General features: G+C 54.6%; 1 protein-coding gene across 5 annotated transcripts in view; it reads left to right on the top strand.

The window, feature by feature from the left end:
* The first annotated feature begins 2666 nt into the window (after positions 1–2666).
* Positions 2667–17728, top strand: part of ABCA7 (ATP binding cassette subfamily A member 7) — a 46336-nt gene continuing 31274 nt past the window's right edge. For 3 of the 5 annotated variants that reach the window (XM_050933864.1, XM_050933863.1, XM_050933865.1), the window contains exons 1-8: positions 2674–2764; positions 9739–9864; positions 10555–10648; positions 11157–11298; positions 12070–12197; positions 13429–13550; positions 15697–15891; positions 16376–16465. In XM_050933864.1, coding sequence (XP_050789821.1) covers positions 9799–9864; positions 10555–10648; positions 11157–11298; positions 12070–12197; positions 13429–13550; positions 15697–15891; positions 16376–16465 — 837 coding nt within the window. In that variant the 5' untranslated portion in view covers positions 2674–2764; positions 9739–9798. Of the gene's footprint in view, positions 2765–9738; positions 9865–10554; positions 10649–11156; positions 11299–12069; positions 12198–13428; positions 13551–15696; positions 15892–16375; positions 16466–17728 lie in introns of all 5 variants that reach the window. The other 2 variants (XM_050933861.1, XM_050933862.1) reach the window with 2 other exon arrangements.

Here is a 17728-nt window from a genome sequence, read left to right as displayed (position 1 = left end):
TTGTTCTATTCTGACACTCCAAATTAGAGTAGATCCCTTATTGGATGGTATCTTTAAGGGAACTCCTGTATTGGGAAGAGGTTCTCCTCCCCCCCCCTCCCCCCCCCCCCCCATTGGTCAGTCTGCATTCCATTTCTCATGGCCAACTAAACCTGATGCTGGAAGATAACTTACCCCAACACCTGAACTCATGGGAATTTCTTAACACAATCTTAGGTGGGGATCTGGTTTGAGCATTGGCCTGACAAACCCAGGGTTGTGAGCTCAATCCTTGAGGGGGCGATTTGGGGATTGGTCCTGCTTTGAGCAGGGGGTTGGACTCAATCTCTTGAGGTCCCTTCCAACCCTAATAGTCTATGATCTTGCTAGGCTGGGCTGAACCACCTTCTCTCTCCCATCCAGTTCTTTCCCTGCTGTTGTCTCAGTAGGTGGTGCTGTTTCCTTGCTGCTGAAGATGTCTAGAAATAAAATGCTCTTCACCTAACCTGAAGCCAATTTCTTCAGCCCTGTGAAGCAAAGTGAAGACTCACTGTCCAAGCTGAAATGCCAAAAGCAACCAGCACAAACAGTGATCTGTAAACTGTAGTGCCAACTCCCAAGTACTCAAACTAGGAGTCTGGCCTCAACATCAGGTATTTTACTGAATCTTGGGTTTTTTTATTTGCTTTTGTGGTTTGAGCTTGTAGGGAGTTGTTGGTTTTTTTTTTTATGTTTAAATCTACAGCCATGAGATTAGAAACTCCTAAAAAGGAAAAGTGATACTTTCGTATGTAACTGCCTGCCTCTAAGAGCAGGAGCTTCAAGAAACATTAAATCTTGGAAGTCTGGCAATAAAGTAACAATGTGGGCATGCAGGAATTGGGTTTTTTAAATTCCTTCTGGAAGATGATGATGTATAATAATGCCCTTCTTAAACAGTTGGGTTCCACACTTGAGGTGGTTCTGTAGCTCATTGGTTGAGGTTTGGTGAACCGATTCAGGTGGAGAGTTTGTCTAACAGGCATGGCTATGTGATTGATTGGCATTACATATGGGAAAACCATGGGGCCCATCATAGCCCTTGTATTGCTGGCCTACAGAAATATTGTCCTTGTAATAAACAACTTATTCAAAGTAATCAACAGATCCTTTTCTACAGGAAATAGTGAAAGTCTGCTTGGTTTTGCTGTCCAAAGTAACAGAGGTGCATGTGAGCAGCAGCCTTCAGCCCTGCTTCTGCCCTGCATTTTGCACAGCCCCTGGCCAGAGCTGGTGTGAAATGCTACCCCATCAGAAAAGTGACATTAGTTATGTACATCAGAATCAATCTTTAGAGTAATAGAAGATTCGGCTCCTGAGAGGTGAGATTGGCACAGGTCTCGGAATAAAGCAGTATACCTTTTAAACAGGCTGTGTGTACATGTGGGGGACTCGCCCCATGTTCCCATACATCACTTCTAGAACTAAAAGCATAGATAAACTGTGGTTAGTTTTTTAATCTGAAATGAGGGTGTGTGTGTGAGAGAGAGAGATCCTTGCACTGATTTCTACCCTCATTGCTTCCTGTAGCAGTTGTGCCTCGGCTTGCAAGACAGCTTATATTTGCAGTAGAAAGTCCTGTGCTTTCAGTAACTGGCTTGCTGAAGTAGAGGAGGAGGGTTTTTTTGTGAGTAGAAGCCTCTACAACTGCCAAACTCCCCAGGCACTGGTGGGGTTTTGCTTATATGAAATGAGAGTTTCTGGAAACTTGTAAAAGCAGCAAAGAGTCCTGTGGCACCGCATAGACTAACAGATGTTTTGGAGCATGAGCTTTTGTGGGTGAATACCCACTTCGTCAGATGCATGTAGTGGAAATCTCCAGGGGCAGGTATGTATATGCAAGCAAGAAGCAGGCTAGAGATAACGAGGTTAGTTCAATCAGGGAGGATGAGGCCCTCTTCTAGCAGCTGAGATGTGAAAACCAAGGGAGGAGAAACAGGTTTTGTAGTTGGCAAGCTAGTCACAGTCTTTGTTTAATTCTGAGCTGATGGTGTCAAATTTGCAGATGAACTGAAGCTCAGCAGTTTTTTGAAGTCTGGTCCTGAAGTTTTTTTTTACTGTCGGATGGCCACCTTAAGATCTGCTATTGTGTGGTCAGAGAGGTTGAAGTGTTCTCCTACAGGTTTTTGTATATTGCCATATTGAAAACTTGGCTTCAGCTGGGGAAGGGGGCTGCACACAAGCATGGGTGTAGTGAGAGGGTGTTGAGCTCTGCAGAGTCAGTGCTAGGCATAACTAAGCCATTGCTTAGGACCCTGAGCAGGGGCCCTATTAATTAGTTGTAGGGGGAGGCCCCTTAAAATATTCCTGCTTAGCACCCCTAATGGGCTACCCTAGGCACTGGAGCTCTGCTTGGGGAAGGTGCCTCTGCATCACTCTGCAAAAGGCAGAGCCCACGTCTGGATTTGAAGGGCGCCTGGGGTGGGAAGGGGCCGTTCAAACGCAGTTTATACTGTCTGCACCCAGTTCTGGCTGCGTCCCTCCATCATCCCTCTGAGCGGCAACGGGCCCTTTAAGAAAATGTGACGTCACCGACCGGCAATAACCCCTCCCCTCGGGCCGCACGCGGCGGCTTTGTAGCCGTAAGGCTGGGGCGTGGGCGGTGCCCGACGTTCCATGGCCGAACGCTGGCGGCCAGGAGGCGGGGCTAGTGGAACGCTGAGGCTGCAGCAGCAGCCGGCCGGCGCGGGGACAGGGAGACTGGGGGCTTCTCTTAAAGGGGCCGCGCTGGCTATGGAGTGAGCAGGTACCGGGGCGAGCAGCAGAGCCAGGCGGGGGGGCTCGGGGTGGGTGGGTCCTAGAGACAGGGGGAGTCCTGGGGGTCCCAGTGGGGCAGGACCCATCTCAGCAGAGGTCACTGGAAATTGCAGGTGGGATGAGGGGTAGCAGCTGCTGGCTCGGTAGCTGCGACTTCTGCATCTGGGCCGGGCTTCTCCGATCCCTGCCCTGACCCCAGCGCAGAAGGCAGCGTCTCTTGCCCACTTCAGGGGAAGCGGAGCGCCTGCGACCCACCCTCTCCCAAGTGCTGCCCCGTTTGCCCCTCTCTCCTTTGGGGTGTGATGGCTTCCTTCCTTCCTGGCCTCTGCAGTGCCAGGGCTCGGGCGCTAGCCCAGGGCATCCCGGCGTGTTTCAAGGCGTGGGCTTGCAATCTCTGATCCTCGGGGGGCTCGGCTGGACTGGATACGCGGCGGTGGTGGAACTGAAGCCCGTTCTCAGCAGACATCTCAGGGAATCAGCTCGCTGCATCGCAGTGTTTATAAAATCAAGCCTTGGAGTCACTTCCAGAGTACGCAGGGAAGGAGGTGACAGTGGATGGCTGGCTTTTATCTGGCATTAGTTTATCAGTGTAAAGCTGGACGAGGGGTGAGGATGAAGATCGTGCTGGTACCAGCGTGCAAGAGAAACCTAATGAAAAGACGCTGGAGAACCCAGGGAGTGGGGAATGTTAGTTTATTATTATTCCACAGAAAGCTGCTCCCCACAGGCTGAGGGCCTGGATCTCCATTGCCTGCACTTCGTGCAGTTGTTTATACCAGTGCAAATGTGACTGAATGGGAATGGTTGTGGCTTTGCCCTGGGGTCAATGGCAGCATGAGGTGCAGGGTGACAGAGCCAGCCCTGTTGAGGGGTTCTGATTACATCAGGGTAGCTGCGCCAGTGAAACTCCAGTGCTTTGCTGTGTAATCAGCACTTCTGGGGAGTAGCGTGTACAGACCTGATCAGAGCTTTCTTGGCTAGGTTATTTCTTCCTGATGATAAAAACCCATTTGTATGAAAATCCTGCACGGAGCATCCTGGGCTTTTCTTTGTGAGATTGATTGTGAGAGAGAGTTTTTCCTCCTGTCTAAATATAAATAGTTGCAGGTTGATTTCAGTGTGGCTACAATCCCCTTGGTGGTTGGGGTGGAGGGATTTGTGCATCAGAGACAGCCCATCCTAACACAGTTCTGGTTACTACTGTTTTTACATTTCGGTGGGTTCAAATGCTCCCACAGTTCTGGGTGGCTCTTTCATTACACTTCAGCTTTTTCCCATGGCTACAATTTTGATAACCTCTTACCTGACAAGTGGCTGGATTTTTTTAAAATTTGTTTTTGGCAAGCAGGTGTCAGCGTAGGTATTTTGCAGGGTAGGTTGATAGTAGCCTGACGCTCACATGCAAATGCTTTATGGCCAACGAGCAAACCATCAGTATATCAAGAGCTTATGTCAACTTAACTGGGAATTGCAGTGTTGCCAACTCTTGTGATAACCGGTGTTTTATTTAAAGTCCCAGACATGGAATCCTCTGATTATGTGAAAAATCTCATCTTTTTCTTTCATTTTTAAAGTAAGCTTCTACTCCTCATTGTTGCAGAGAAAAGCTTGAAAATGTGACCCAAGTACAGCTTACGGGCTCAGAAAACAGAAGGCAAACAAAAAGAACTCAATGTTTATATTTCTATCTACATCTATATCCTGATTTTTAAACCAATTCTGAGAGTTATTTGGGCCTGCCTCATGATTGTTGAACATTTGGGACTGGCAGTGCTAGAAACTGGAGACCTGGGCTGTGTTCCCAGCTGTGCCAGTGATCTGCTGGGTGACCTTGGGCAAATCACATTTCCCCTTCTACCCTTTGTCCATCTCGTCTGTTTAGACTGTGAGCTCCTTGGGGTAGGGAGGGGACTGCTTCTTACTGCGTGTGCAGCACCTGACACTGTGGGGCCCTGACCTCGGTTGGGATTGCTGGGCATTATTGGACTATAAAGAATAATAAAGTAATGGATTGTGTTTAAAATGGCCTTGTATATTTTACTGATGGGTGATGTATAAAGTGGGCCTTAAAGCTTTTTCTCCCTTACAGTTCTGCTAGTTTTTAACCTTGGCAATATCAGGTGTTGAAATCAAGCAAACCAACACCCCATCATTTCCTTCCTTGCTACAGCATGAGTGATGCAGAACTGGCCTGCACGCGCTCTGCGCGATCAGGACGGGTCACTCAGAGCAGCTGTATTTGCTAGGCTTTTCAGCACTGACTGACAGTGGGCATTGATCTGGCCATTGTGAGTCACAAGGGCCCTAAACATCAAGGCCCCGGTGGATGGATCAGGCCATGAGCTGCCTGATTCTTAGTGCAGGTGGGGCATGCGCATCTGTATATCTGAGGGTTCTTTCCCTCCAAGACCCATCGCCTGAGGACTCACCTGTGTGCTGCATGTAGTGGACAGGGCATGTAGTCTCCCGGCCTCCATTGTCCGCTCTGCTGTTGCCTCGCTGTGCTCCTTGGCCAAATCAGTTCCCCTCTCTGGGCCTCAGTTTCCCCATCTGTAAAATGGGGGTTAGGGGAAGGTGGGAGCGCAAAGCCCGATTGGAATGTCCTGTGCCCCAGGTGGGGAAATCCTTCAGCCTGGCCCCTCCCTTAGTGCCACTGATGTCAGGCTCTGCAATGTGATTAGAAGGATTTCCTGGCAACATCATAATCCTGCCTTGCTGTGGGACCTGCTTATCCCCGTGGGCAAGGGGGAGCAGCAGACTAAGCCCCAGCAGCAGGGCACTACGGGTTGCCTGCCATGTTGCTCAGCATGGGGAGCATAGACTAGCGCTCAGCCAGCCAGACCCCATCTCTGAAGCGGATTCTGAGCTAGGACCGGGGGAGCTGCTCAGAACCAAGAGGTGGGGGAGAAAACTTGACTGTGAAACTAGCAGTCACTTGGATAGTGACCAAGCTCCAGGTTTGCCCATGTAGTGCTCCGACTTGGATGGACATGTCAACATTTTTCTGGTAGCGGAGGAGAGGGGGAAGATAGGTGAGTTTGCAGCTGCTTGGGTTACAAAACCCTTCTGGTGTTGAAATTGACTGGCCCTGGTGTTGAAATGAACCAGATCCAATCACAGGGACTGCAATGGTCATCTCGTCTAACCCCCGTTCCATTGTTTTAACCTGCAGATGAGAATCCTTCAAATATGCAGAAAAGAGCTGGTTTTCTTGTGTGGGTCCGTGTCTGTGTCCGTGTCCCCTGGTCCAATTCTGCCTGCCCCCCAGCCCTCTAAGAAATCCACCTTGCCGTTTTAATTGAATGCTGCACTTTACTTCCTGATATTAACTGTTGTGGTGGTGTGCTGACTTCCACCCCAGAAGTGACTGCATTTTAATGGTGGATGAAATCATCACTGTGCACAAAGTGCCTTGGTTTCCTTTGCGAGGGGCCTGGAGGTAGCATTACGGAGCATCGTCTGAGAGAGATCTTTAGGGATGCAAGATGCTATAGATAATGTAGGGCAGGGGCTATGTTTTTGTTCTGTTTGTTGCTGCAGCACCTATCCCAAGGGGATCCTGGTCCAGGTACTACAATAATATAAATAATAATCATGAAAATATTATGAAGGGTTTGCTCCCAATACCACTGACGGCAGTGGGCATCTTTTCATTGATTTTAGTGAGAAATGAAATGTTCAATAGTTGTTTTTTAATAGACACGTCTGAGGAATGTCATCGGTGCATTTTATTCCCCCCAAAGCGCAGGGTAGAACAGAATTGGGCTGAGTTATTAACCGAATAAACTTTTCTGCTGACTCGGCTGCAATAATCTCTGAGAAAATCGGCTCAACAAACTAAGACTATTTGCACTGGCTCGGAGCTTTGTGTGTCTGAGAGGCTGTGTCACAGGCAGGCGCGGCTGCAGTTGTCTCTTGTTGGGCCAGAGTTTTGAAAGCGCTTACCTTGCTGGGTGTCCAGGCGAGACGGAGCCCGGAACAGTCCAAGGAGCTTGCACATCCCTCTTAGCCACTACTAGCTCTGGTTCCTCCAGGTCACGGTTGAGATGAGGGGGCTGCATGCATTGGCAGGATTTGGAAACTGTTCTGTGCCTACCCAGCATCTCCTCTGTCTAAACTCTCGGCAATGAAGCTGAGCAGCATCGGCTGTGAAAGCAGCATCAGCAGAGAGGAAATCAGCCTGGGTTTGTGCTGAGTGCCAGGGTGCCGCACTCCCCAAGATTTGCATTCGCTAGCCCTTGGACTTCCAGCTACATGCTGTCAGGGCAGGGTCTGTCCCTGTGATGTAATGCCACAGCCTGGCTAGGCCCACTCCATGCATGGTCCCTGGACAGTTGCCTCAAGACTGGGCCTGTGCAACTGGTTTAGCAGAGGGATGATCCCGTTTTAAGACTTCCCAGCTGAGATCGGCTCTGTGGTGAGGATCCTTGGGCTGTGGGATGGGATTTGCTGATGTTCCAGGGCCGGGGAGGACTAGCTTTCTCTGTTCTCTCTGGTTTCCTGTCGAGTTACTGTGTTGCCTTGAAACAGTTGCGGCTATTGTTAGCTGGGGTGTGCGTGGAGGGGGCGGAGGGTGCCTGGGAAATGCCCTGACTGCTCATCCTTGTTGCTAAGATCCAGGCAGGTTCTAGAGACCTGTCCAGGGCACCCGGCTCTGTGACCCCGGGACAGTGCACTTGGCCTGGTTGGCGTGACCCAGCTGTGATCTTTGCTTGTTTGGTGTTGGGGCATCTATTCCTGGCTGCCACCCTTTGTCCCTGAGTCAGCCTGGGCAGGTCTGAAGATCACGCAGCAGCTTGCTAGGGTCCAGGCACTGAACCATCTTGCCTGTAGACGGTGGCATTTGCCAACTTCAAATTCTCTCTTCGAGAAGCTCAGCCTTCGCCAGCTGTGTCAGCCCTGCAGGGGATGGAGACCTGCCGAGCCTGCTGCTTATTGTGTAAAACCATGCTGGGCTCCCTGTTATCTTCCCTCCCCCTCCTGTTTGTCTGCTTCAGCGCCTGGTGCATCCCATCACAACTCTGGACAGTGAGCTCTGGGCAGGGCCCGTCTCTGGAGTCCCGTCTGTGCAGCGCCTAGCGTAGCGGGGCTTGATTGGGGCTGTGGGCCCTGTTGGGAAATGGGCACTAATGTAACCCTGATAGGGGGGAAGATCAGCTGGGGCCATTTCCTCCATCTCTTTTCTGCTTAAATCCTGCTCCAGTCCAGGCTGGGCCAAGCTGCAAATCCCCAGGCTGCCAGGGTCGGCCAGGTGCATATGGAGTGTGGGAGGCTTGACCCTTGCAGAGCCTTGTGATTGGCCGGCAGTGATGTCTCCGCTTTGGGCTCCCTGCAGAGAGAGAGATCCTCCCTGTGTTACAACAATTCCTGCTCTGTGTTGGATGGTGGGGCCCTGTCACTGGGGAGCCCAGGATGCCTGATATCCCTGAAACCTCCGCCCCCCCCCACACTGCCCCTGCCCCGGTCTTGCTGCCGAGCTGATGCTTTGTTTGCTTCAGAGTCATTCTTTTAAAACTGGCTGGTTCTTTTCTCCCTTGGCTGAGCGTGCGGTCTCCCAGCTGCCCATGTCCCCAGCACAGCAGGATGGCAATGGGAGGACCTGGTCTTGTGGCCAGCTGGGTGCTCCCTCACTGGGCATCGAGTTGCATGGGAGTTGTGCTGGGGGCTGTCTGTTCTGCTGGGCTGTGAACAGAGCCACTCCTGGGAGGGTGGGAGCCCGGCAGGTGGGCGGCATGCCAGGGCCCATGGGCAGGGTTCCCACGCCAGCGGGTCATGTTACCAACTAGCTTCCAGGTCGCTTTGTTACTTAATAGTGACTTGGAGTCGCTGAGCCGTTGCCACAGCAACCTCCTCCCCTCTGTTAAAGACGCCTTCTTTGTTCTCCAAAGCTCCCATACAAGTTCGGTGTGCCCTGAGGGTGGGGTGGGAGAGCGGGGGGGGGGGGGGGGGGGGCAGAGATCTGGCTGTGGGTAGGCAGAGCTGGGTAATGGCAGCAGGGAGACATCAGGATGATGGAACTGGCTCAGGCAGGTTAGACCCAGGGGGCCTCTGAGCAACCCCTGCAGCCAGTGTTCCTGCACCATTCTCTGCAGCGCCCGCTGCTGGGGCTGAAACGGGCACCTGTTCTCCCCAGCATGAGCGCCCCCTGCTGGGAGAGCCTGGGACTGGGTTACTCAGGAGTTCCCTCCTCTGCCAGCGCTCCTGCCCCACGCCCTACAGCGCCCCCTGCTGGGAGAGCCTGGGACTGGGTTACCCAGGAGTTCCCTCCTCTGCCAGTGTTCCTGCCCCACGCCCTACAGCGCCCCCTGCTGGGAGAGCCTGGGACTGGGTTACCCAGGAGTTCCCTCCTCTGCCAGCGCTCCTGCCCCACGCCCTACAGCGCCCCCTGCTGGGAGAGCCTGGGACTGGGTTACCCAGGAGTTCCCTCCTCTGCCAGCGCTCCTGGCCCACGCCCTACAGCGCCCCCTGCTGGGAGAGCCTGGGACTGGGTTACCCAGGAGTTCCCTCCTCTGCCAGCGCTCCTGGCCCACGCCCTACAGCGCCCCCTGCTGGGAGAGCCTGGGACTGGGTTACCCAGGAGTTCCCTCCTCTGCCAGCGCTCCTGCCCCACGCCCTACAGCGCCCCCTGCTGGGAGAGCCTGGGACTGGGTTACCCAGGAGTTCCCTCCTCTGCCAGTGTTCCTGCCCCACGCCCTACAGCGCCCCCTGCTGGGAGAGCCTGGGACTGGGTTACCCAGGAGTTCCCTCCTCTGCCAGCGCTCCTGCCCCACGCCCTACAGCGCCCCCTGCTGGGAGAGGCTGCCACTGTCCAGAGTTCTTACTGTTCCCCATAGCTCCTCCTGCAGGAAGAGGATGGGGCAGGTGTGGCTATAAACGCCTCAATGACTCTTGTTGTCCAGAAGCATCTTATGCAGCAGGGGGACTTGCATTTAAGTCGATTCTCCACTGATTTTTGTTTCCCAGCCTTCGTCAGAGAGCCGGCGGTGTTAGCATGGTGGGGGCAGCCCTGCCTCCATCTGCACCATGGGGTTTGGGACCCAGCTGGGGCTGCTGCTGTGGAAGAACTTCACCTATCGGCGCAGGCAGAAGGTGGGTCGGCTCGGCAGGAATTTGCAGCCAGGGACCAGATCCCTAAATCCCACTGGGCAGAAGCTGCAGCGGAAAGGGGGAAGCTCTTCCACTCAAGAGCAGCCCCTGGTGGAGATGGGTGGGAATGAGCCACTGTTTATTGGGCCCGAGTGAGTTTAGATGGAAAAGAGCTGGGTTCCTCCCCTTCATTTCCATGGGGATCCCTCTTCTCCTCCCTCCTCTCATTGTCCGTCTGTCTGCACCAAACCCCCATCTCCTAAACTTTCCTGGATCCAGAGGAGGGGGAAGCTGCCTTCTATCACAGCAACTCCTGGACTTACCCACCTGAGCAGGGTGGCTGAGCCCCAGGGCTGCAGACCGGGAGTTTGACATGGGGTACTGGTGCCTGGGTGGGTCTAATGGCGGGGGTGAGAGATTGGGGGGTGGGGGGACGGGCTCCCATTCAGACTGTGGAGAAGTTAACAGCAAAGGTCTCCTAAAAAGCCGTCCATCCGGGCGAGACCCCTGAGAGGAGAGATTGGAACTCGCCTCCCCTTGTGCTCAGGACGACCCCCAGGTTGTTCACTCCACATCCGTGTGGCTCACAGCGGAGTGGGCTGACCAGCCTGGTCCCCTCTGCTCCCATTGCTGCCCCTGCGGGTTCCATGTGAATCATCCGACCACTCTGGGCCTGCCTCTGTCTCTCTCCAGATCCAACTCACCATTGAGCTCCTGTGGCCCCTCTTCCTCTTCTTTATCTTGATCTCGGTGCGCCAGTCACATCCCCCTTTCGAGCAGCATGAATGTAAGTGCCGCCCCCTGAGGTGGAGACCCAGCTAAACCAGTTGTCCCAAACCGGTTTCAAACCAGTTCTCGTAATCCTTTTCCCCTGTTCTCGGCTGCCTGTGGCCCAGCTTCAGGGCTAGGGGAGGGGCTTCTCCGTGCACCAGGGGATGAAATTCACTCTGTGCCAGGGATTGGGTGGTCTGCTCCGCAGTGGGCATCTCACAGAGTTTAGCACGATGGGCAGGGCCTGCTCTGAAGAGGACCTAGACTGAGAGGGGGCTTCTGTGGCTGGGTCGAGGGGGTGGGTTTGCAGAGCAGCATGGAGGAGATGTATGCATCTGCGGCCTAGCAGTGTCCAGCGCTGTTAGTTTTTTGCTTGCATGGGGGCCCCCAGAGGGACGGGGAGTGGAGACACCAGGGTCTCTGCCCAGCAACCCTCACGTAGACCCACGGCTGATGTTCAAGTTGCATTTGACCTTCCTCTGCGGCTTTCTAGCTCCTTCCGGGCTCTCTCCCTCCCTCTGCAGGTCACTTCCCCAACAAGGCCTTGCCCTCAGCTGGGACGCTGTCGTGGATTCAGGGCATCATCTGTAACGTGAACAATCCCTGCTTCCGCTACCCGACGGCCGGCGAGACGCCCGGCGTGGTGGGGAACTTCAACCAGTCCATGTGAGTCGCTGTCTCACCTGCTCCCCTCTCTGGCTTCTGACGTTGCATCAGCGGGGGTACGAACGGCTGCCTTCGTTTGTTGCCAGGCAATCTCTGGCTACGTGCAGCGTGGGCTGATCCACCCCCACATGCTGGGAGCTGGCCCCTCGATTGCACCGTGATGGTTGGGTTGGGAACTGGGGGCCACCCACGCTTTGCTCAGCTGAGACATCCCCTCTCCCTCCTGCCTCCCCCAGTTGACAACTTGTTTTCAGCCCGAGGGATACCGCCCATTCAGTGTAGACAATTCTAGCTGTCCTTCCCCGAAGGCCTGGAGAGATTGCAGCAACATAGTGCTCCACCTTGATCCAAGCACAGGTGCATCCTGTGGAAACTACAACTCCCAGCATGCAATGCTCCTTACTGTTTCAAGCATGTGGAAGTGTGGCCCACAATTCCCAGCATGCAATGCTGCTGCTTATTTAAAGGGGTGGAGGTGCAGCTAGAGGTGAGTATAACTCCCAGCATGCAGTGCTCCTGGAGGAGAGGAGTCTTTTGCCTGGAGGAGGCATGCTGGGGCATGTAGTCTTTTTGGACCACACAGTAGGCTGAAAAGGGAGCATGACGAGGGGTCTCCAGATTGCATTTGGGCAGGGGAACTAACTCCTAGCCCCAGTCACAGGCTGCCTCCCCTGTAGATTCCAGGGGTGTGAAGGGAGCAGGCAGTTCTCGGAGGGGAGCAGATGCTAAGTGATGACTTGGTCTCAGCTACTTGTCTCTCTGTCCCTGCAGCATCTCCCGCCTGTTTGCGGATGCCCAGAAGGTGCTGCTCCATGCCAACAGCAAGCAGACCCTGAGCAGCTTTGGCCAGCTCTTGCCTGCCCTGCGCCGGCTCTGGGGGAACGGAGCTCCCTGGATGGGTAAGGCCTCCAGCCACACAGCCATCGCTGCAAGGAGGGGTTGATCCGATTATCCTGCTGCGACACCCTAGCATTTTAACTTTGAATCAGGCCCAAGGGGGGACTGTGCTGCAAAACTTGAAGTGAATCAGTGGTTGGGCTCCTGATTTATGACATTCCCCCCCACCCAGGACCCCTAAAGGTCTGAATTGCCCCCCACCCCTTTTGGATGTATACCAACAGGGCTCCTCTCACAGCACCCTGCAGGATCAGGCCCTGTAGGTACAGTAACTCCTCACTTCAAGTCGTCCCGGTTAACGTTGTTTTGTTGTTACATTGCCGATCAATTAGGGAATATGTTCGTTTAAAATTGTGCAATGCTCTACTATTACATTGTTTGGCTGCCTGCTTTCTCCACAGCTGGCAGCCTCCCTAACCCCCCCCCCTCCGCCCCATACACACACAGCGCTTCCCACCTGCCAGCAGACCCCGTGGGCCAAGTCCTCGCTCCTCCCCCCTCCCTTCTGCCTCCTAAATGCCGCAAGCCATCTCCCCTCTCCCTCCCCTGCCTCCTGCCTGTGGCAATCAGCTGGCTTGCGTTCAGAAGGGAGGGGTGGAGCGAGGACACAGCAAAGGGGGAGGAGGTTGGGGGGGAGAAGAGGATGGGTGGGGGCTTGGGGGAGGTGGTGGAGTGAATGGGCTGAGAATTGAGCCCCCCATCCCTGGTGCTTGCAGAGTAGGGGAAGCTGTCGCTGCTGGTGCGCAACATGCTTCTTCTAGCCTACAGCACCTTCAGCCTCCTTGCCTGCCTCATCTCCAGTGCTAGTGGACTGTGCTTGTTTAAAAGTGTTTAAAATGTGTATATAATGCCTTTTGTCTGGCAAAAATTTTTTCCCTGGAACCTAACCCCCCCGCCATTTACATTAATTCTTATGGAGAAATTGGATTCGCTTAACATCGTTTCACTTAGTCGCATTTTTCAGGAACAGAACTACAATGTTAAGTGAAGAGTTACTGTACGTCTTCACTGCAGAGGTGACTCAGGTGATTGGCATGTGAGTGTTAGCAGCTACACTCGATTGCGTCCACACTGGGGCTGCACTAGGACTTCTGGCGGCATATCTCATGATACTTGGCGCTGCAGTTAGCTGAACTACTCTGGTTCTTTCCCAGTGACTTTCCCAACCTTGTTGCTGCTGTTTTCTCATTCTTGTCGCTCCTCACTGCCCCATTCTCTCCATGTGTCCCCCAGCCAGGCCGGTCAAGGACTACCTGAAAGAGGGCGAGACCTTTTCTCACTTCCTCCGGACCAACGTCTCCCTCCCCCCTGCCCTGGCGGAGGAGTTGTTGGGAGCTCGGTTGGACCTGCGCATTGTGAGTAGGGCTGATCCCCGAGATCCGTGATAGGGGCAGGGGGCTAAGAACCCCGCCCTCCTGTTTGTGGGTGTATGGCAGGGCCAGATCCTCCATTACCCATGTGCCTTCTTGGGAGCCAGCCAGTGGCAGTTGGCACGGTGGTCCCAGCTGCCAGCGCTTTGCAGAATCCAGTAACGTTGGGGCACGGGGGAGGGATTGAGAGGAGAAAGCAGGGAGAGACAGCTTCAGCAGAGAGGGGAGTGTGATGCAGACACACCAGGAGGCTGTTCTGGATGGAGGAGGATGCCAGGCAGAAGGTTCTTGCCCCAGAAGTGAGGAGGGACAGAGAGGAGGCTGGTGCTGACGGGCGGGAGTGTCAGATACATTGTGCAGTACCAGTATCCTGGCCCCACCTTTGGGCCCCCCAAAAAAGTATGTCCCAGCAGTGAGTTTTTAGGGGTGGGGAAGCTCAGTTGTTGTTTGTATTCACAGTGGGACTTAAATGCCCCAAATGAGATCAGGGCCCTTGTGCCAGGTGCTGTATGTGCACTTGAGGGCAGAAGTCCCATGAGTTCTGTGACGCTATGGGGTTCGACCCAGACCACAAGGGATTGTGGTGCCGTCTTCCCTGTAACCCGGGGGGCTTCTGTACTGTTCAGCTCTGGCTCCAGCAGCTGCCTTACGGCACAGTAACCTCACCCTGGCGTTTGCCAGCCTTCCTCCTTGTGGTACGACACCAACACCCATCCCCCCAACCGTCTGCCCCGCAGTGTCCAGCTCTCTCGCCGGGAGTGAATCCTTGCGCGGCTCCCTTAAAGAGACCGTACCCCATTGTGGACTACTGTAACTGGCACTAAGGAACCCTCTGTGGCAATCAAAGCACTGAATTGGCTTATAGTGGAAGGAAAACAAGTCTATTAAGCGAAAAGTCGTAGGTTTAAGTGTTCCCAAGGGTAAGGAGTAAATAGAGGAAGGGTGACGAGCACACAAAAGTAACAACTCGCTACCAGGACTAAAACCTGACGTCACAAACGAGAGTCTCTTGTTCCAAGGGGTGTTTCTCAGCACGTCTCTTCTGCAGCCTGGCCGGCCAGGCCGCTTCACAGATCTTAGCGTGCCTCTGTCTCCTCCGGTAAAGGAGGCCAGAAGGGCTTGTTCTCTCCGCTAATGGTGCCCCAAATTTCGTTGGCCCTGCTTCGAGTGGCAGGAAGGCGGCTTCCTGGGGGTGCTGCCTCCACCCCCAGCTAGACTAAGTGGCCGTCTGCCCCCACTTGCGAAATGTGCTCATCTTTCTTTGGTCTCCCCTGGCTTAATTTACTTACATGGACAGAACCACATTCCTTTGTCTGGAGCAGGCGTGGCCCAATACACGTTAAGCAAGGGGGAGGGATAGCTCAGTGGTTTGAGCATTGGCCTGCTAAACCCAGGGTTGTGAGTTCAATCCTTGAGGGGGCCACTTAGGGATCTGGGGGAAAAATCAGTTCTTGGTCCTGCTAGTGAAGGCAGGGACTGGACTCAATGACCTTTCAAGGTCCCTTCCAGTTCTAGGAGATAGGTATATCTCCAATTATAAAAAAGCACAGTTATCCAGCATCGATCTATAAAGTCCTTTGTGGCTTTACTGTCCGTACATGACAGCAGAATGTTAATGATCAGTGAGTTATTGGGTTTCCAGTGATAGATCCCATCCGCCTTTGGGGTATGTATTGTGACAACAGGGGGCCGACTGGCATTGGGGTGCTCACACTGTAAACAGACAAAGGAGGTGTCCCCATTTTACAGAAGGGGAACAGGGAGGTTAGGTGACAAGCCCAAGGTCACTCAGGGAATCTGTGTCAGTGCTGGAAGACAAACCCAACTCTCCCAGGCTGGTGTGTTGACCACAAGCCCAGCCTGCCTTCCCCAGCCTCTGTCCAAAGGGCCGTGTGCGCTGGGCTGCTATTGCTTCTGGAGCTCCTGCTGTGCTGGAGGTTGGAGGTAGGGAAAGATCTGTTGCAGTGGCCCGCAGGCTGCCCAGGTCAGGACAGAACATGGCGTGCTGGAGCCTGTGGTCTCCGCTAGCTGCGTGGCCAGACTGAAACTGAGGAAGGTTGCAGGGGCGTCTGAATGGGAGGGCTGTCCACTGCTTCTCTGGCTACCGGGGCTCTGTTTTCTCTGGCTGCAGCTCTCCCTTGCCGCCACTGGCATGCCGCTGAAGGACATCGTCTGCAATGCCTCCGTGCTGACGGAGTTCCTGGTGGCAGCGGAGGCGAGCTCTGCGGAGCGCCTGCAGGGACAGCTCTGTGCTCTGCCAGGGCCCACCCTCCAGGCCATGGAGCGCAGCTTCTTCTCGCAAGCGGATTTCTCCCAAGTCTTGGTGGTAGGGGACAGGGTGGGGGGGCTTCCGTAGCTCCTTTGGGGGGGCCTCCTCGGGTCTCCTATCACCAGCGTTTCCAAACTGTCTGGAGAAGGGACCCACCCCCGTCCGCTCCATGCCTGCCCCTGGGAGCCAGTGGGAACATCCGTGGGGGTGGGACTAAGCGCTCTGGGTGCATCTGGGGCTGGGTGCCGGGCGGCTGTGGAAGAATGAGCTGGCTCTTGGCGCTGAAGTTCGCGCCTTGAGTCGGGGATCGGGGTGTGTGATGGGGGCTCCGTTCCCATGCCGCCTGGCTGGTTCATCCTCTCCCCATTATGGAGCTAGATCTGCCCCTGGCTTAGGCTGGGAGTTGGGGGAGGGGGAAGTTCTGTGTCTGAGATGGGGTCACCCAGGCCCATAGCCCCCCCACAACCCCAGTGAGCTGTCTCGCTGAGCTGCCAGGAGCCCCTTAGGAGGTCTAACTCTTTTGCCCTCTCCTCTCCCGCAGGAGCGGCTGAGCTCCGAATCGGATGATGTGGCACGCGCCGTGGAGACTCTGGTCACTTTCCTCCACGGCGCCGAGACGCTAGCGAAGGAGGTAACGGAATCCCTGGTGGCCCCTGGTCTGCACTGCTCCCAGCAGCTCCCCTGCCCTACAGCCCCGCTGGGACTCAGGGCCTGAGGTTTGGGAAACAACGCGTTTCTATAGGCAGACTCCTCCCCTGGCGCCACCGGCAATGCCAATGCCAGGTCTCCTCTCCATGGGCAGGGTTCAAAGCGTAGGAGCCTGTCATCCACTTATCACTCTGGTAGATGTGCTCGCTAGGGTGGAAAGAGGGGGATGATTCCCTAACTTCTTACTACCCCAGGGATGTGCAGCTCAATGCACCGGCCAGGCTTCCACGTTCCCACCACTGGGCCCCCTGCCAGCTTCTTGTACGGGGCTGCGAGGCCAGCCAGACAAGGAGTCTCCCCCGAGCACAGATCCCAGGATTCTCCAAGGCTGGTGGAGCTGCTGGGAAAATCTCTTCTGCTCTTTTCCACCCCCTCATGTCTGCGAACGAAACGAAACCTGAATATTGTGGTGGTTTTTCCCCCACTTTTCTCTCACTTTTTCCCTCCCAATCCTTTCCCACCCCCGACTCGAAAAGAGAGGTGGGGAAAGGAAGGGGGAACCCTTAAAAAAAACCAACCCCCACCCTTGGCAAATTACTCCCGTTCTGAGAACTGAACAATTGGGGGATTTTGTGTGTGTGTGGGGGCGGGGGGAGACATTTTGACTGAAATGAAAATGTTCTTTGTGGCAGACAAAAATACTTTAACCTCTCCCCCCATGTTTAGGTGATTAGGCAGTGGGTGCCTGTGATCTGCCCCAAACCAGAGGGACCCCCCCCCGGGGGCAGTTCTGTCTCCCTGTGCCAGTCAGACGGTGGCATCCTAACAAAGGGGCCCATTTGTGCCAGCTGTGTTGGTGTGGGCGCCCGGGAACTGCGCTGAGACCCACCAACTCATTTCATATAGTGCCAACGGGGCACATACCTCACAACCACCTCCCATCCCCACTCCACTGTTCCCATCATTCTCCCCCCAACCCCTATCTCTGTGTGGCTGCTCCCAGGTGCCCCAGCACAGAGCATCCAGGGTCTCAGCTGCGTGTATGGTGGCCCTAGTTGTGAGTACACAGCGAGCAGGGAAGGAGGGGACCTGGACCCAGGCAGTGCTGGCATGACCCCTAACCCTCTCCGGTGGCATCGATATCCCTGCTCAGCCGTGGGGCACCTCTCTTGTCCAGAGCTCTCCTAAAACAGCTAAATTCTCCTGCTGTAAACCCTCAGAAGCCTCTGGGGCAAGAGTCTGGCTG

Source organism: Gopherus flavomarginatus, chromosome 24 (genome assembly GCF_025201925.1).
Source record: "Gopherus flavomarginatus isolate rGopFla2 chromosome 24, rGopFla2.mat.asm, whole genome shotgun sequence".
Taxonomy (NCBI): Eukaryota; Metazoa; Chordata; order Testudines; family Testudinidae; genus Gopherus; species Gopherus flavomarginatus.
This window is presented reverse-complemented; position numbering and strand designations above follow the sequence as displayed.